We start from the raw sequence: 17557 nt of genomic DNA on the forward strand, positions 1-17557 counted from the left end.
ACGTTACTACGAGAAGGAAAAGAAGTGCAGCAGTTCTACAAATAGTACTGTTATTTACTGAGTTTGAAAAAGTCTTAACAGTATTTAATTTAGAATAATTAAGCAAGTTACAGTATATTTGTGAACAAGTTGATATTAAAGTGAAAATATTTACTCCAAAGAAGTATAGGATTAATGGCCCCATTATATAACTATTTCTCCAGGTTATGATTAAATACACTTTTTACTTTATTTCTCATGGTTCAGCATAAACAACCTTAGTTTTATTCACTTTCTGTATATATTTACGTTTTAGCGCCTTTTTTTATCCTTCAGGCATTGGTTTGCCTTTCTAGGACCAAGTTTTCAGCAAATTAATCAAAAGATTTGATAGTATGACCATTGTTGTTAAGTGAAAATAGTTTCTGCAGCCATTAGCAGATGATATAGATAAAGGCTAATGTGAGATTTGTGTTCGTGGTAAAAAATGCATTATGATAAGTTAACTTTGTTATTTTGTTTTTCTTATTGAATTACTGTACTCATTTTTTGTTTTACTTGATTATCTCTTTTTGCCAGATCTGTAATAATTGTATTTATATTGTTGCCAACCTTAGCCAAAGGATTATGCTATAGTGTATAGAATTTATCAAGACATTTTTACCGTAAAAATGAAATCCAAATTAACCTTAAACAATTGCACTATATGTATCTTCAATAAAAGCAATAAAATTTCTGAAATTTGTATTACAGTATAGTTAAAATTTATCAAAGAATGTAGTATCAAGTAGAAGTTGCGTACTTCTTAGTTTTCATGAACTGTTAGTTGTTTTTGATATTAAATGAACAGTTTCCAAACATTTAATATGAATTGAACCCTTTGTTAGCCTACATAGGAAATCTTCACATGGAGAAACAATGTTTGTATAAAATTCAAATCTTAAATATTTATTTTTACCATTTATTGTATTTTTAGTCTTTTATGTTCTTCTTTTCAAGAAAGTTATAGAAGTCATTTAGAGTATTTTTCAGTTTGTAACTTGTAATTTTTTATACTAAAGATCTTTATCACTCCATAGGAAACTTTAATGGAATTCTGACCAGAATTCAGATGACTCAGTGGTAAAGAATCTGCCTGCCAATGCAGGAGATGTGGGTTCATTCCCTGGGTTGGAAAGATCCACTGGAGGAGGAAATGGCAACCACCCCACTGTTCTTGCCTGGAAAATCCCATGGAGAGAGGAACCTGGCAAGACTTCCAGGGAGGGTTGCAAAAAGTCAGACACAACTGAGCGACTAGGCGCGCACACACAGCTTACGAATTGGCACTGTCTTTTGAAACTTAAGATCCCAAATCTTTAGTCATGATCAAAGTTTTAAAATTACTTCACTTCTTTTAAATTATGAATTAGTAATGTATTTACTTTTGTAAAAAACTATATAAAACAATCTTTCCTTGGATATACAATGAATTAAATACCCAGACAAATTACTCCTTTATATTTTTTTAATGAACCGTTATACTTCTAAAAGCTTTAATATTCTTTGATTCTAGGGAATAACGTTTCAATAAATATAGAGGTAGACCCTAGGCATCCCACTATGCTTCCTGAGTGCTGTTTTCTTGGAGCTGACCATGGTATGAGATTTCAGGTTTAAATATTTTTAACAGAATCATAAAATCCTTGTCCACTACTGTAATTAAATATTCTAATGTATTAATATACTAATGGTAAATATCTTAAATGAAAATGTCTCATCGTGAACTCTGTACTTCTGTTTCTTTAATATATATATGATTTAGATTTTCTAATCAGATAGGAAATGAAATCCTGTAATTAACAAATACTATGTATATTTCAAATTTTGTAACTGCATGATGGTAGGTGTTAACTAAACTTTGGTAATCATTTTGCAAAATGCACATACCAAATCATTATGCTGTATACCTCAATATATAATACAGTGTTACCAGTTATAGCCCAATAAAGAGACAAATTCTGTGCCAAATGTGACTTTAAAAATGAAAGCAGCAAACCATAAATTGACATTTTCTTTTTCTTTTTTAAAAATATGTGAAGTGGTAAAACCCCTGGGAATTAGGCTGAGCAGAAACATACATTTGTGGTAGGTATCTCTGCAATACAATTTTTAATTTTTTCTATGATTAAACAAATTTAATAACAATTTTTTTTTCATACTTTCAGGAATCCAGAAAACAGTCTGTTACAAAATTTGAAAGATGTTTTAGAAATTGACTTTCCAGCTCGTGCTATCCTGGAAAAATCTGTAAGTTTTATCAGTGCTTTGATATTCCAAATGGTATTGCATAATGAAAATTCAATGCTCTTTTAGGCACCAGAGAAAAATGAGGCTGAGAGGGAAGGAACTGGAAGAATATTACAACAGATTTCTGAACTGCAAGCAACAGTTGCATCAAAGAACTTATTAACCTTTGATTGGTGTTATAAGTGTACTTTTTTCATGGTCTTCAAGCAGTGAAATGATTAATGACATCTTTATGATTAAAAATAGGGGGAAAGTTCCAGTATAGCTAATGAGATGTTTGGATTTTCTATACTGTCTACTTATGGATTACTGAAATAAAGTTCTCATTAGTTTGAAAGAAGTCTTTGTGAAAGATGGCAGTAAAGTTTTTCAAAACTGAATAGATACTACTACACTGCAAAAATAATAGAATTGATTTATGACGAATGTGGACTACTAAATTGGTGGGATGTTTTTGTCTTTTTCCTTTAGTTACAGACTTTTGAAGTTTAGTATAATCACAAACTGATGTCAATTCCTGTTTTTGCATTCTATCGTGGCATTATATTGATATACAAACCAGAAAAATTACTTAAGCCCAAACATCTAGTGAGCCAGAAGTAGAACCTGTTTTTTAGTATATCTGTGTTTATTATTTACTGGATGAAAAAGGAAGCCTTCTCTTGCAAATAGCTTTTCTAAGATGTTAAACAGTGATGTGACTGTTTTCTATAACATAGCAATATAGTTACCTTTATAAAAATGTTATAAAAATTTAACATTATCTAACACCGTATTCATTCTTTTTTTTACTTCACCTTGTGTATTCTTATTTCTTTTTTTCCTCCCACCCATCCCCAAATATATCTTTTCTTTTGAAGGATTTTTCTATGGATTGTGGGATTTGTTATGCCTATCAACTTGATGGTGCCATTCCTGATCAAGTGTGTGATAATTCACAGTGTGGCCAGTCTTTCCATTATAAATGCTTATATGAGGTAAAAATAAAAATATCAGCAAGACTTAACAGCACAGGAAATACACACGTGAAATCTAAAATAAAATCTGTTTAGTCAATAGTGATCACCTTTTTTGCCATTAGCTCCTTTACCATTCATTCCAAATGCCCTGTTTCATTTCTTCATGGTTACTGATGAACTTAGAAATGTTCTAAAGTATCCAAGAAGGGGGGACATGTATCTAGATTATATTCATGGGCTTTTTACTGATGTATAACAAATTAAAGATTCTGATGGAACATTGGAATCTTTGTGTAAATATCTCATGTAACCACAATGTAGACTCAACCAATTAGGACTAATGGTGGCAATAAAGTGAAAGGGAGCTAGTACTACAGAGTACCTGTTACTTTTCAGGCTATGTTTAAGTATAGAATAAATGTAATAATCCTGCTTTTGATATTAAGAATGCATTTTGTGATCTGAATATCTCACAACACTTAGTGACACTTTACTTACTATTTATTAAATGTGAAGTCTGCTTTCATTCCTGTCTGCAGTCACTTGCTCTCTAGCACTTATCTTAGGACACAGCGGACATATAATTAACTATGTGTGCATCTGTCTACAAAAACAACCTGTCATTGTATAGTGCTTCCACTGTTCAAAGACTTCCTTAAAATCACCTCATGATTTTTGTGATTAGTTTAGTGGCTGGTGCTATCTGCAGTTTAACAGTGGAGAATTTAGGTAGGGATGTCAATTTACCTTATATAAAATCATAAAATATGAGGTCTAATTATAGAGATGTTCTTAACGGAACATATGCTTTCTTTTGTAATAATGAAAATTCATTTAATTTTTAAAAATGGGTTGCCTCCTGCTTGTAATTAATGGGTTGAGAATTAACCCCACTACTGGTGATTAAGATCAGAATTAATACCTAAATTTTAAAAGCCTATGGTATCTTTTATAGCAGGAGTTCTTAATTTGTGATTCATAGATTTAGGTTAGGTCTGTGAACTCCATGGATTTGAACACACTATTTTTGTGTACAGCTGCTAGGGTAGAGAACGTGCATACATTTTATCAGATTCTTAAAGGGGCCTGTAATTTGATTATAAATCAGTGGTACAGACGTTAAAATTCCCCTTCCATTTTAGTAGTTTGGTACTGACTCAGAAAATGTTCCTCTCACTCTTGCAAAAGAAAATTAAGAAGGCAAATCTTCTGACATAAAAATATAATGTACTCAAAAGGAATGAAATGATATTTGGAGTACGTGTAATCATGTTGACATTCCTCCTCTTTTCTTCTCTGTTCAAAATTTTCAGTGGTTGAGAGGACTGCTGACTAGTAGACAGAGTTTTAACATCATATTTGGTGAATGTCCATACTGTAGTAAGGTAAGCAAATTGTTTGTCACATTTCCTAAAACTGCACCTAGCTTTCAGTGATGTGTTTTAGAAGATTTATTTATGTAGTCTAGTATAGAAGACTTATATATATAGTACATATAGTATATAATTTTATAGTATATCAGTATATATAAAACTTTTAGAAACATTTGTCAATTTAAAAAAATTTTCTAAAGATAAATTTGCCTCTATTAATATTTTAATTTACAGATTTCTCTTTTGATCAAAAATACAACCCCTTTTCTAGTTTTCCTAGATGATCTGAATCTTAAGTATTTTATCTTATTTATTCCTACCTATCATTATACCATTTCTAATATAAAGCATTCCTCTCTTTCTATAAGCCAATTACCTTGAAAATGTCTGGGAGAAAAGCCTGAAATAAGAATACAGCATTCCTGTGAAGAGCTAGAAACTTAAATTATCAAAAGGATTTTATTTGATAACTTCAGAGAAAATATAAAGCAAGACATACTAATATCAAAAGAAAAATAATGGTGAAGCCATAATAACATAGATCTGCTTTTATCTCTTCACTGAATGTAAACTGGGACACTGTAAACCAAAATCCTGTAGGACTGTCTAATTCGGTGACCTCCATACCAGTTGTAGAAGTGTTTGTGTACCAAGATGGAGAGCTTGACTTGCTGAACATATCTGGATTGGTAAAATCTTGATGGGGTTCATAAAATGAATTTGGGAATTGTATACAGCTGGGTTCGTGTGGAGAACTTTTTACATCATTTTGAAATTCTTGAGACTCACAATATTTTTGTCTTCTTCTTGTGCTTTCCTATGAGAAAATACATATTTATTATGTGTTAGGTTTGAGTTATCAAAGTATTTTAGTGTACTCTTTAAGAATGCTAAATAAAATGTGTTACTACATAAGATCAAGCTTTTGTGTGCTTTTTTATTTTTCCTGAGAAGTTATTTTTAGGTTCTGGATTTTAAGTATTTATAAAGCATCAAACAATCAATCTGGTTAATTTGATTGGATCTTTTAAACCAAGAAGTATGCTATTTCTTAAATAATATATAATCTAAAAATAGGATAGATAGCGTATGAAAATAATGATTTTTTTGGGCAAGAAAAAAACCAGGCTTAATCTTACGGGGATAAGAACAGTCATAATTAGAAGGCTTTCCGGTCAGTAATAATGAAAGATGCTAGAAGCACTGGAGCAAGATGGTATATTGTGCACCCACATAGAGTGCTATCAGCCAGTGGCCTGTCCACTGTAGCTTTTCCTGCCCAAGCCCAATATCTTCCCATAACAGACCTCAAGAAGACAGCTGGTAAAAATTTATTTGTTCAGAAATTGACCTGAGAAAAGATGCTCACCCTAATCTCCTATGCAAAAAGGAATCAGTCTATATAAGTTAGTTTTACCATGCCCAAAGAGATGTCTTGAAGGCTCTTTGGTTTTTCCATTAAGAAATTACTGAGATAACTATAAACTACTGCCTGAGAGCGAAGAAAGTCACATGGATGAAAGTTTCCTAAAGTTTTGTCAGCTTAATTCACTAAAAAGGCAAAATGAGTTAATAGTTACTCCAGTAGGCCAATAAAGCATAGTTCTTTCACAAAGAAATATACTATCAAATCATATTTCTAAAGGTAAGAGCCACAGGTAAGCTAACTTAAACTGTATTTACATACAAGTTAACTTCCATGTAGAAATGAATGATCTAGTTAGTCCCCATCTAGGTAAAAACAGAAGTTGACTGTTGAAATTTCAAGACAGTCCTCTCCTGTGTGACCTATATACCTTGTCTCTCCTTAAGCAACAACAGATGATGTCAAATGGGAAAGCATTCATACAAGGATTTAACCCTCAGCTGTCTTCCCGAGAGCTCTGATTGGGAAAGACAGTCTATGGTAGGACTGGAAAAGTGGCTCACTGACTGCCTGTTTATGAGTAAAGTTTTATTGGTACATAGCCCTACTGACTACCCCTACCTTGCATTAAGCAAGGGATAGCAAACAGGCAGCATCTCACATCCTCCTTACTAGAAAACATTGCTTTTAGTAATTAACTGAGAACAACTAGACATAAATGGCAAAAGGCAAAAAAACTGGAAGAAACTCACATGTTCTTCAACACTACATCCATACCTCAGAATACCACCTAGCAATAAAAAAAGAGTGAACTATCAATAGATGGAAAATTTGGATGGATCTCACAGACGTTATGGGGAAAGAAATAAAGCCAATCTGAAGTTACATGGTGTATAATTTGGTTTATACTGACATACGCAAAATGACAGCATTACAGTGATGCAGAACAGACCAGTCCTTTTCAGGGTTTCGGACTGGGGAGACCACATCACTGTAAAGCAACATGAATTCAGTTATCATTACCACAATACTGAAGATGTTAAAAGTATAAAAGAATATTATGAACTACACAGTGCTGACAGATTTGACAAGTTAAATGAAAAGGACAAATTCCTTGAAAGATCAGTTACCAAAACTGACATAAGAAAAAGAAAGTCTAATAATCACTATATTTGTGACAGAAAGTAAATTCATAATTTAAAATTTTACAACAAAACTATAGACCTAGATAGTTTTCTGGCTAAACTCTCATTTATGAAAGACAAATCTTATTGAAACATTTTCTGAAAATAGATACTTCCCTCTAATGTAACTTGCACAGTGACTGGAAAACAAAACCACACAAGGATACTGAAACAAAAAATTATAGACCACTATCTCTCATCAATGGAAATATAAAAATCTATAATGGAAAAACAGCAAATTGAATTCAGTATGACAACACATCATAACTAAGTGGAGTTTATTATACTAGTAAAGATGAAAAATTATATGATCTGAACACATCCCAGAAAACAATACCCATTCCTGACTAAAATTTATTCTTCAGTAAACTATAAATACAATGAAATCTCCTCAGCCTGATGATAAAAGGCATTTAGGAAAAATCTACAGCTAACATGATACTTACTGGTGAAAGAATGAATGCTTTCCCCCTAAAATGAATATAAAATGGATGACCATCATTACTACATTGAATAGTCAATATAGTATTATAAGTCCCAGCAGGTGTAATAAGACATGAAAGAAATGAAAGACATGTACATTAGGAAGAAAACTTTCAGAAAACATGATTGACTATGTAAAAAATCCTAAGGATACAAAATAACTACTAGAACTAATGAAGTGAATTGCAGGAAGATCTCAAGACACAAGGGCATTAAAATTTTATTTCTCTATACCAGCAACAAATAACTGGAATGTGAAGTTTTTGAAAAAATGACATTGACAATAGGATTAAAAACCAAAATACTGAGACATCATTTTAACGGAAGCAGTGTAGGCTATCTACACTAAAAAATATCGTTTAAATAAACAAATGGAGAGAAGTGTCAAGTTCTTGCATTGGGAGAATTCAATGTTGTTGGGATTTCAGTTTCCCTTAGACTGATCTTTAGATTCAGTGTAGTCCCAATTAAAATCCCACTGTGCTGTTTAGTGTAAATTGACAAGATGATTCTTACGGAGAGAACCCAGATCTAAAATGGCCATGGCATCTTTGAAGAAAAGAGAGGGGTTGAAGGACTACCTGATTTCAGAACTAAGGATAAACAAATAAATTGATGGAAAAGAGAGTCTAGAAATAGACCCATGTTTATATAGTCAACTGACTTCTGAAAAGGGCTCCAAAGAAATTTAATTAGAAAAATCTTCTTAAGTATGGTACTCTGGGACTTCCCTGGTGGCCCACTTGCTAAGATTCTGTGCTTCCAAAGCAGGAAGCCTGGGTTCGATCCTTGGTCAGGGAACTAGATCCCACACGCCACAGCTAAGACCCCGTGCAGTCAAATAAATAAATATTAAAGAAACGGTGCTGGGACAACTGGCTTACAACATTGAAAAAATGAACGTCAACCTCTATATCACACCATACCCAATTGATCTGAGATGGCTCATAGACCCAAATATGAAAACTAAAACTATAGGCCTTCTAAAAGATATCAAAATAACTTTGTGATCTTCAAGTAGGCAAATTGATACACTGAATTTCAAATAAAAACAAATAGTTTCTGTTCATAAAAGACTAAATAGGCAGGATGCACACACGGAGAACATTTCTGCAATACAGATATTGAACAGGGGACGTGGAATATGTAGAGAATTCCTACAACTTGATGGGGCGGGAAGTGGGAGGGGGGGTTCAAGATGGGGAACACATGTACACCCGGGGCAGATTCATGTCAATGTATGGCAAAACCAATACAATAATGTAATTAGCCTCCAATTAAAATAATTTAAAAAAAATACCAAAAAATTAAAAATTAAAAAAAAAAACAATTATCCAAATAAAAGATAAAAACACTTGAAAGGGCTCTTCACAAAAGAAGATATATGAGTGGATAGTCAGCACAGGAAAAGGTGCTCACCATGATTAGTTATCAGGTAAATGATAATTGGAATCACTATGAAATACTAATACACACAATGCTATAATGGCTAGAAAGACAAACACCAAATAGTGGGGAGGGAGGGTGTGGAATGGCTGGAATTTGCATACATTATTGTTGGGAGTATAAAATGGCAAGTATCTGTTAGCTTTTTATAATGTTGAACATACATCTCCTGTTACCCAGCAATTCTACTTCTCAGGACAAACAGAACATATCCATAGAAGGACTTGTGTCATAACTGCAGACAGTGACTGTGGCCATGAAATTAAGATGCTCCTTGGAAAGAAAACTATGATAAACTCAGACAGCATATTAAAAAGCAGAGACATCACTTTGCTGACAAAAGTCCATATAGTTAAGCTGTGGTTCTCTCAGTAGTCATGTATGGATGTGAGAGTTGGACCATAAAGAAGGCTGAGTGCCAAAGAATTGATGGTTTTGAACTGTGGTGCTGGAGAAGACTTGAGAATCCCTCAGACAGCAAGGAGATCAAAGCAGTTAGTCCTAAAAGAAATCAATCCTGAATATTCTTTGGAAGGACTAATGCTGAAGCTGAAACTCTAGTACTTTGGCCACCTGACGTGAAGAGCTGACTCACTGGAAAAGACCCTGATGCTGGGAAAGATCAGGAAGAGGGCAGGAGAAAGGGGCCACAGAGGATGCGATGGTTAGATAGCATCGCTGACTCAATAACATGAATTTGAGCAAACTCCGGGAGATAGTGAAGGACAGAGGAGCCTGGGGTGCTGCAGTCCATGGAGTCAGTGTCTGATACTACTTAGCAACCGAACAACAACAAGGGTCAGGGGAAGCCCAGGTGTCCACTAATAGGAGAATGTATATACAAATTATGATGTATTATAATAGGAGAATGTATATACAAATTATGATGTATTATAATGATGTATTATAATAGGAGAATGTATATACAAATTATGATGCAGTAATACTGCACTGTATACAATGCAGTATTACTCAACACGAAAAAATTACTGGTGGGTACAATAATATGGAGAAATTTCAAGAAAGCATGCTGAGTGAACGAAGCTAGAAAAGAGGGCATGCCATATGACTACATGTATGTGAGGGGCTTCCCTGGTTGCTCAGATGGTAAAGAATCTGCCTGCAATGCAGGAGACCAAGATTTAAACTAAATTTAGTGACAAAAATCAGAATATAAGAAGTTGTCTCTGAGGGAAGGGGACTGACAGAAAAGGAACAAAGAACTTTCAGGAGTGATAAAATGTATACACACCTATTGTATTACCACCCCCAATTAAATCCATTTCTCTTCTTGGAATGTGGGCATCAGTACTTTTATATCCCTCTCTACTACATACTGAAGTGATACCAGTGCCCATTAAGGGTTGAAAAAGAGCATTCAAGAATCTCTTAAGTTTTTTCACTGAGTAATATTTGTCTTTAATTTTATAAATGGGAACTATAAAACTATAAAATTTTATAGATAGTAACTTCTGTTCATTTGAAGTAGATTATTATCAGTTTAAAAAGAAAACAGAAAACAAATGATGCTACCAGTGTTTTATAACAGAATAAATGCAAAAGACTCCTATTAGTACTAACACCCTGATGCAGGGAGGGATTGGGGCAGGAGGAGAAGGGGACGACAAAGGATGAGATAGTTGGATAGCATCACCAACTCGATGGACATGAGTTTGAGTGAACTCCAGGAGTTGGTGATAGACAGGGAGGCCTGGCGTGCTGCGATTCACGGGGTCGCAAAGAGTCAGACATGGCTGAGTGACTGAACTGAGTACTAAAAATGCATCTCTGTCTCTCTCTAGATAAACTTGTATGCTTGCTGGTTACATGAGAAATGCCTACCTAGTATGCTTCTAATTTTTGCCTTGGCTGCCAAGAAGTTCAGAGGCAAATTCAGTGCTCACTTTAGCAATTAACATCCCAGTTGGCTGATTAACCAATTCGTTTTTCTTTCTTTGGGTGGGGGAGAATCAGAAGGAGGGGGCATTAAATTATTTTGTTTCATATGGTAAACTACCTTAAGTCATTTGGAGAAAATGATGTTATTTAAATAATAAAATGTTGGCTGTTCTGAAAAAATGTTTTGACTGCAGATATAAATACCTTGTATGCCTCCTGTCAAAAAAGGTTAAATTAGGAAAGATTTGCTGTTGCTTGAATGAGTCATCTGCTAGAGGTGAGTCACTAGCCAAAGAAATGATTGGATGATATAAAAAATATGTCATTTAAAAATACAGCTGGACTTCTCTGGTGGTCCAGTGGTTAAGAATCTGCCTGCCAGTGCAGGGGTTCAATCCCTGGTCCAGTAAGATTCCACATGCCGTGAGGAAACTGAGCCTGTGAACAACAATGAGAGAAGCCACCACAATGAGAAGCCCATAGCTCATCAGAGCTAGAGAGCACTCCCTACTCACTGCACTAGAAAAAGCCTGCACACAGCAAGGACGGCCCAGTGCAGCCAAAAATAAGTAAAGAAAGAATAGTAAACCAACCACAGTGACAGGGACACTCTCACATCTGCTGATGAGCTGGACATTGGAGGGGTCTATGTAAAAGTGTGGAATACGGTGAGCCCCTGGGGGATCACAGACAGCATAACAAATTCCAGTGCATTTCATTACATTCTCAGGCTGAAGAAAGAATCAGGTGTGCAGGCAAAGGTGCTCACTGTCATTCTGCTTCTGTGGTAACTGGTGTTGGCTGCTTTGGTTTTATCTGCCGGATAGGATATTTTCTGTCCTTTCTTATTTAGCGTAACTGTACAACCTTGGTCCTCAGGAGAAAATAGAAGTCTTTATTCCCAAAGGGCATATTCTAATGTAACCTTAAGGAAGACAACAAGAAAACACCTCTTACCCGCACTGTTTCACTGTTAAACAATCCAACCAGCTTCTCCTCCTCTTGCACTTTTCTCCTTGGTGTATGGGACTCAGCACTTCTCTCACTGTGGCCTTTTTTTTCTATTAACGTATTCTGCACCTGATACACTTGTTTTGCTGCAGCCTTTCGTGAATCAACCTGTTGACACACAGGAAGTGAATACACATACACAGTGAAAACTTTTGACATTTGTAAAGAAAACTGCATTCATGTCCAGATTCTTGAAAACTCTATACTTGCCAATCTTTGAAAAAAGGAAGAAATAAAGAGGAAACCAACAAATGGAAGTTACAGAAAAACAGAGTAGTTGGCAAGATCCAGGCCTATTCCCATCAATAGGACAAGACCAATTAAAATTAGTGTCACTGTTGTGCACTCTTTAGAAATTATCTCTACAGATAACTTGCTTATTGAAAATGGCATTTTTTACAGAAAACTGTCATATTTTAAAACTGCACATGAATTCATTATTAACCTTTGCTGGGAGTGGATCCAGTACATCTTTTCAGTTTAAATTCTTATTAATTAGAATCTTAGTTTCCTATCATTGAAGAGAGCCTAATTAATGTGAACATATAAAAGGAGCTTATGATATTGCTTACTTTTTTATACAGGTAATTTAGCCTTTGAACAGATGAAGAACAGTCCATGTCATCTAATTCTGTGTACCAGTATCAGAGGTTAAATTCTATAACAAGCTTGCTGTCTCTAAGGTTTCTTTTTCACACCATGCTGTTATCTGGGGGGATGACTGACTCTCAATAACCTTGAAGGAGACACGGAAATAGAAGGGCAGCTCCCACAATACAGTTGGAAGATTGAAAGCCACAGTGAAGATCCTTATGTGAAGTATTTGTTCAGCAGCTTTATGTTTACAGCAGCTGAAAGTGCCATCACCTTTTTTTCATGGGTTAAATAGGGGGCAGAAGATAGGAACAGTACAAGGGGAAATAATGGAGTAGCCAGTGCCAAACTAGAGAATGAATTACATTGGCTGGGCAAGCAGAGCCTTAATTTGTAGTCTCTCAATTTTTACCTTCTATTGCCAAATGTGTTCACTCTTTCCCTTTAAAATATGCTGGTGTTTTGTGGCTAGGTTTACGCTGTCACAGCACCATTCTTCATTCACCCCTCCTCTAGGATCCCAGGTTCTCAAAGGGTAGCAAAGCCACTGCTTCTCAGTAACCTGAAAACTGGAATTGCTGTCTGATCACTCAGGGGTTCTTTATTTCTATCACTCAACTCTCTCCAACTCCTAGGAAAATTCATATGTAACCACCTTCTGAGGCAGTTTCCCATTGAAGTCTTGGTAATAAACGCCCATCATACCACGAGAGTGAAACAAAGGGTTTCCTGAGGCCGCTCTACACAGTTCTATCCTAATAAAATGCTGACTTGCCAATCATCATGAAATGTGTTCTGTGACATAAAGGATTAGTTGAGATATTAATTGATTTCGGTGCCTCTTGTATGCCAGGCACTTTAGATATGACAGTTTTGGGCCCAGGAGCCTCTGATGCAAAAACAAAATTTGTTCTAATATATTCAGTCCTCCGTGAGGCCTCCTGGAAGAGACAGTGCCTTCCTGGATCTGCTGTCAGTTGGCTGGATGGTTAAGTTGTGCTGCTGTGAGCACTTCTAGCTGATAAACAAAATGATACCCAGTTTATGGAAAATTTCTATTTCCAGGGAAACTTTTAAAATCGTAAGAGCAAAGTGGGATCACGAAGTTAAATCCTTAATTGTGAACACAGTAAAACTTTTTCTCAAAGATATAAAACTAAGTATAGAAAACACTCTGGATATCACACATAATCAAATAGAAGGACACTATTCAAATGAGTGTCACTTTCCAGAAGTGGCTATTCAAATAAGGTAATTTTTATTTAATTTTCCACTGACACTTCACTTTGTTTTACAAAATAAGGAATACTTTTATACTCCCAAAATTCAATAAGCAAAAATATGCTTATAATTAAGAATTTATATGCTACTTTTTTTCACACAGAAAATAAATATGAAGACAAGTTTAACAGAATTATTTTGGGACATAAAGTTCAACAAAGAAATCTGTAGACTTTTAAGGTCAATACAAAGATTACTACTACCCATAATAATTTATTCACCCCTGCATTTGCTATGCAAACCTCAGATTTAGAGTGAAAGAAGGAACAAACTTTTTCTTGCCTGAAATGTAGGATAGCTTGAATATTTTAAACTATGACCTACAGCTACTCCCTGCCTCCATAAGCATTCTTACTGAATATGGTTTTCTTTAGTGAATTCTGGACATGACATCCCAATGGATGGCATAAACAGACTGAGGTGGCCCTGATGATAGATTCTTCTAATTCAACTCTAGTCTCTTCACAACTACCAGAAAGTAATTTCAGCTATGCCTACTGTCACTTTGAGGCAAATACCCCCAAAGATTTGCTTTTCAGGACAAAATATCAATATGTCCACCACCTTAACAAAAGTTTATTTCCAGTTATTTCCACTAATAGTATTTGAGGATTTCAAGAAGGCAGCTCAATTTACAGGGAACAGTTTATGATGCCTAGTATTAGAAAAATCCTTTCCTCCCTCTTTTTTTTTTTCCAAAAAGATGCTATAAGTTTCTAAGATTCTAATGGTGATATGCTATTTTCCAATACCTAACCAAAACAATTTTGTTACTACTACTAAATTTAAAGGTACAACTGGGACCTCCCTGATTGTCCATTGGTTAAGAGTTCCCCCTTCCAATGCAGGGAATGTGGGTCTGATCCTTGGTCAGGGAACAAAGATCCCACGTGCCTTCAGGGGAACTAAGCCCGCATGCTGCAACTACTGAGCCTGTGCACCTCAACTAGAGAGCCTGCGTGCCGCAGAGTCCACACACTGTGGAGCCCACACAACACAGCTTGAGAGCAACCCCGCAGCCCTACTGAAGAGCCCGCAAAGATTCCTCGTGCCACAAACAAGAACTGACAACGCCAAAAAGAAATCTTAAAAAAAAAAAAGGCACAAAACAAGCTGAGGGAAATAACACTTAAAAAATATTCATAACTTTCGTTTGAAGACTGAATTAGAAACATTTTATCTAATTATATATGTTTCCTGGTCTACTGACTTCTTTTTTTCAAGAACCTTTGTCCAAAAAGCACAAGTCTGGAGTTCATTATATACTCTGTTAAATAATTAGGTCCATATATAGAGTAACCAGAAATGTTATTAGTTGCTAATAAGGGAATTCTGTCTAAAGAGAGAGAAATTCTGGGTCATGTGATTGATATTCATTCTGGACTTAAAAATGATTTTTGTTATGGAAGCAATGAACTGTGGAAACTATCCTGTACTTGATCATTCAGGAGAACTGAGTTCAGGACAGCTTATATTATCATACTGTGTTTTTGATCATCTTCAAGTCTGGGTTTTGCAGCATTTCAAAATCTGAAAACTTAATTTAAAAATAAGATACTTAAGGGGCGGTCACATAAGGTGAATCTATTTACTATAATTATTAAATATATTCAGTTCACTTCAGTTGCTCAGTCGTGTCCGACTCTTCGAACCGCAGCACGCCAGGCCTCCCTGTCCATCACCAACTCACCAACTCCCGGAATCCAACCAAACCCATGTCCATAGTGATGCCATCTAACCATCTCACCCTCTGTTGTCCCCTTCTCCTCCTGCCCTCAGTCTTTCCCAGCATCAGGGTCTTTTCAATTAAGTCAGCTCTTCACATAAGGTGGTCAAAGTATTGGAGTTTCAGCTTCAACATTAGCCCTTCCAATGAACGCCCAGGAATGATCTCCTTAAGGATGGACTGGTTGGATCTCCTTGCAGTCCAAGGGACTCTCAAGAGTCTTCCCCAGCACTACAGTTCAAAAGCATCAATTCTTTGGTGCTCAGCTTTCTTTATAGTCCAACTCTCACATCCATACATGACCACTGGAAAAACCATAGCCTTGACTAGACGACCTTTGTGGACAAAGTAATGTCTCTGCTTTTTAATATGCTGTCTAGGTTGGTCATAACTTTCCTTCCAAGGAGCAAGCGTCTTTTAATTTCATGGCTGCAATCAGCATCCGCAGTGACTCTGGAGCTCAGAAAAATAAAGTCAGCCACTGTTTCCACTGTTCTCAAAATACTAGAGAAATAAAGTCAATGTTCAATAAATATTGATCTGCTATGAAGTATATCCCGATTCATCTCAATGTCTATATACTGAGGCTGATCCAACAGAAATTAACTGAAGTCTTAAGTATGCATATTATTCTTAATGTTTTCTTTTTACTCATAATCAAAGTGCTCTAATCAAAAGGGAAATACAATATTTTTGATTGAGGCTCATTGGAAAAAAATGTTTTATGTTCTATCTCTGCATATAAAAAATGGTTTCACAGCAAACCATTGAGTTTGATGAAACTGAAAATTCTGGTGGATAATAATTAGAATTTTATATCAGAGGGTATAGCTATCAGTTTTTTAAATGGCTTCTTTTATATTTCAATTAAGTTTATGAAACTAAAAAACTACAAAAAAGGAAAAAGTCTACTTAAATTAGTGTAGATTAAGTGGTGACCATTATTGCAAGGGAAATGCTATGTCAAGGAAATGGCTCTTTGTTTTGTTGCAAAAGTGATAAAAACACAGAAGTCAATAAAACTGTTAAAATAAGTCTCAGTAATTACCAAGATCAAAATCCAGTGGCTTTTTATTAAACATGAACTTTTGTTCTGCCTTCTGCAATACGTAAATAGTGCTGACAATTGGTTTGTGAGGCACTTGCTACAATAAAATGTAATTGTATCATGAGAGAAAGGTGACAATCAGGAGATCATGAAAAAATTACATATTCTCACTGGTAGTTAATTAGCCATGCAAAACCTCCTCAAACAGATATTCTCTTCTATTAGGAATGATTACTATGCAGGCCTACAGATGTCAATACCACAGTCATTCAAATACTTCTTTCCCTACTAATTGAAGGTTGTAAAGCTCTGGTGCCAAGGTTTTGCTTCCAAAGAGCTAATTTATGACTAGAAGGATATTTTATGTCTTCAGTTGCAGCAGCTACAAAATTCAGCAAATCAGAACCATCTGTGCACTGATACTTGACTCACCATTCATCGAGCAGCCTATCAGTCACATTAGTTTGCATCTTGCATTCTTGGCTTGTGAACACTTATGATGATCCAAAGTTCAGAAGAAATATTAAAAATGAATGGCATCCTGACCCTACCCCAATGTACATGCATCAGGAAACAAAGCCCTCCCCATTTTTTTTTTTGCACATAAGCAGTGTCACGGCAGGGCTGAACACCTAGCTGCCTGTCCAGTAATGTTGATAGCAGTCTCAGGTTTCCCTCATCCTCTTAAAAAATGTTTCAAGTTTTAATTGTTTTGTGTTCTTTCCAGTTCTAATTCTTTTTTTAATTTTTAGTGTTGCTGTGAGGGAGTCAGTTGGAAGATAAAGTGGAAGGCAAAACTTTAAAAAATAACTTCTTTCAAAAATTGTTTTTACAGATTGAAATGTCAGCACATAAATAACCTGGTAAAATCTAAGAATATTATTACCACCAAATTATGGCCGAACAAGTAAGCAAAAGC

The 17557-nt window shown here is 35.3% G+C and overlaps 2 protein-coding genes across 12 annotated transcripts in view; one reads left to right on the top strand and one right to left on the bottom strand.

Annotated features, from left to right (window-relative positions):
• FANCL (FA complementation group L) overlaps positions 1-5105 on the top strand; it is a 102513-nt gene extending 97408 nt beyond the window's left edge. For 4 of the 6 annotated variants that reach the window (XM_088841431.1, XM_088841434.1, XM_088841430.1 and 1 more), the window contains 6 exons: positions 1535-1618; positions 2061-2106; positions 2187-2268; positions 3129-3245; positions 4541-4612; positions 4969-5105. In XM_088841431.1, the coding sequence (XP_088697557.1) occupies positions 1535-1618; positions 2061-2106; positions 2187-2268; positions 3129-3245; positions 4541-4612; positions 4969-5004 (437 nt within the window). In that variant the 3' untranslated portion in view covers positions 5005-5105. Of the gene's footprint in view, positions 1-1534; positions 1619-2060; positions 2107-2186; positions 2269-3128; positions 3246-4540; positions 4847-4968 lie in introns of those variants that run through there. The other 2 variants (XM_088841429.1, XM_088841432.1) reach the window with 2 other exon arrangements.
• The window catches only part of VRK2 (VRK serine/threonine kinase 2), a 172412-nt gene that overhangs the window by 59132 nt on the left and 95723 nt on the right, over positions 1-17557 (bottom strand). For 4 of the 6 annotated variants that reach the window (XM_055400029.2, XM_055400028.2, XM_055400027.2 and 1 more), the window contains 2 exons: positions 11936-12097; positions 5073-5417 (listed from right to left, as the gene is read on the bottom strand). In XM_055400029.2, the coding sequence (XP_055256004.2) occupies positions 5073-5417; positions 11936-12097 (507 nt within the window). Of the gene's footprint in view, positions 1-5072; positions 5418-6780; positions 11417-11935; positions 12098-17557 lie in introns of those variants that run through there. The other 2 variants (XM_088841426.1, XM_088841427.1) reach the window with 2 other exon arrangements.

Source organism: Moschus berezovskii, chromosome 11 (genome assembly GCF_049115385.1).
Source record: "Moschus berezovskii isolate FMDL1 chromosome 11, NW_MosBer_1.0, whole genome shotgun sequence".
Lineage (NCBI taxonomy): Eukaryota > Metazoa > Chordata > Mammalia > Artiodactyla > Moschidae > Moschus > Moschus berezovskii.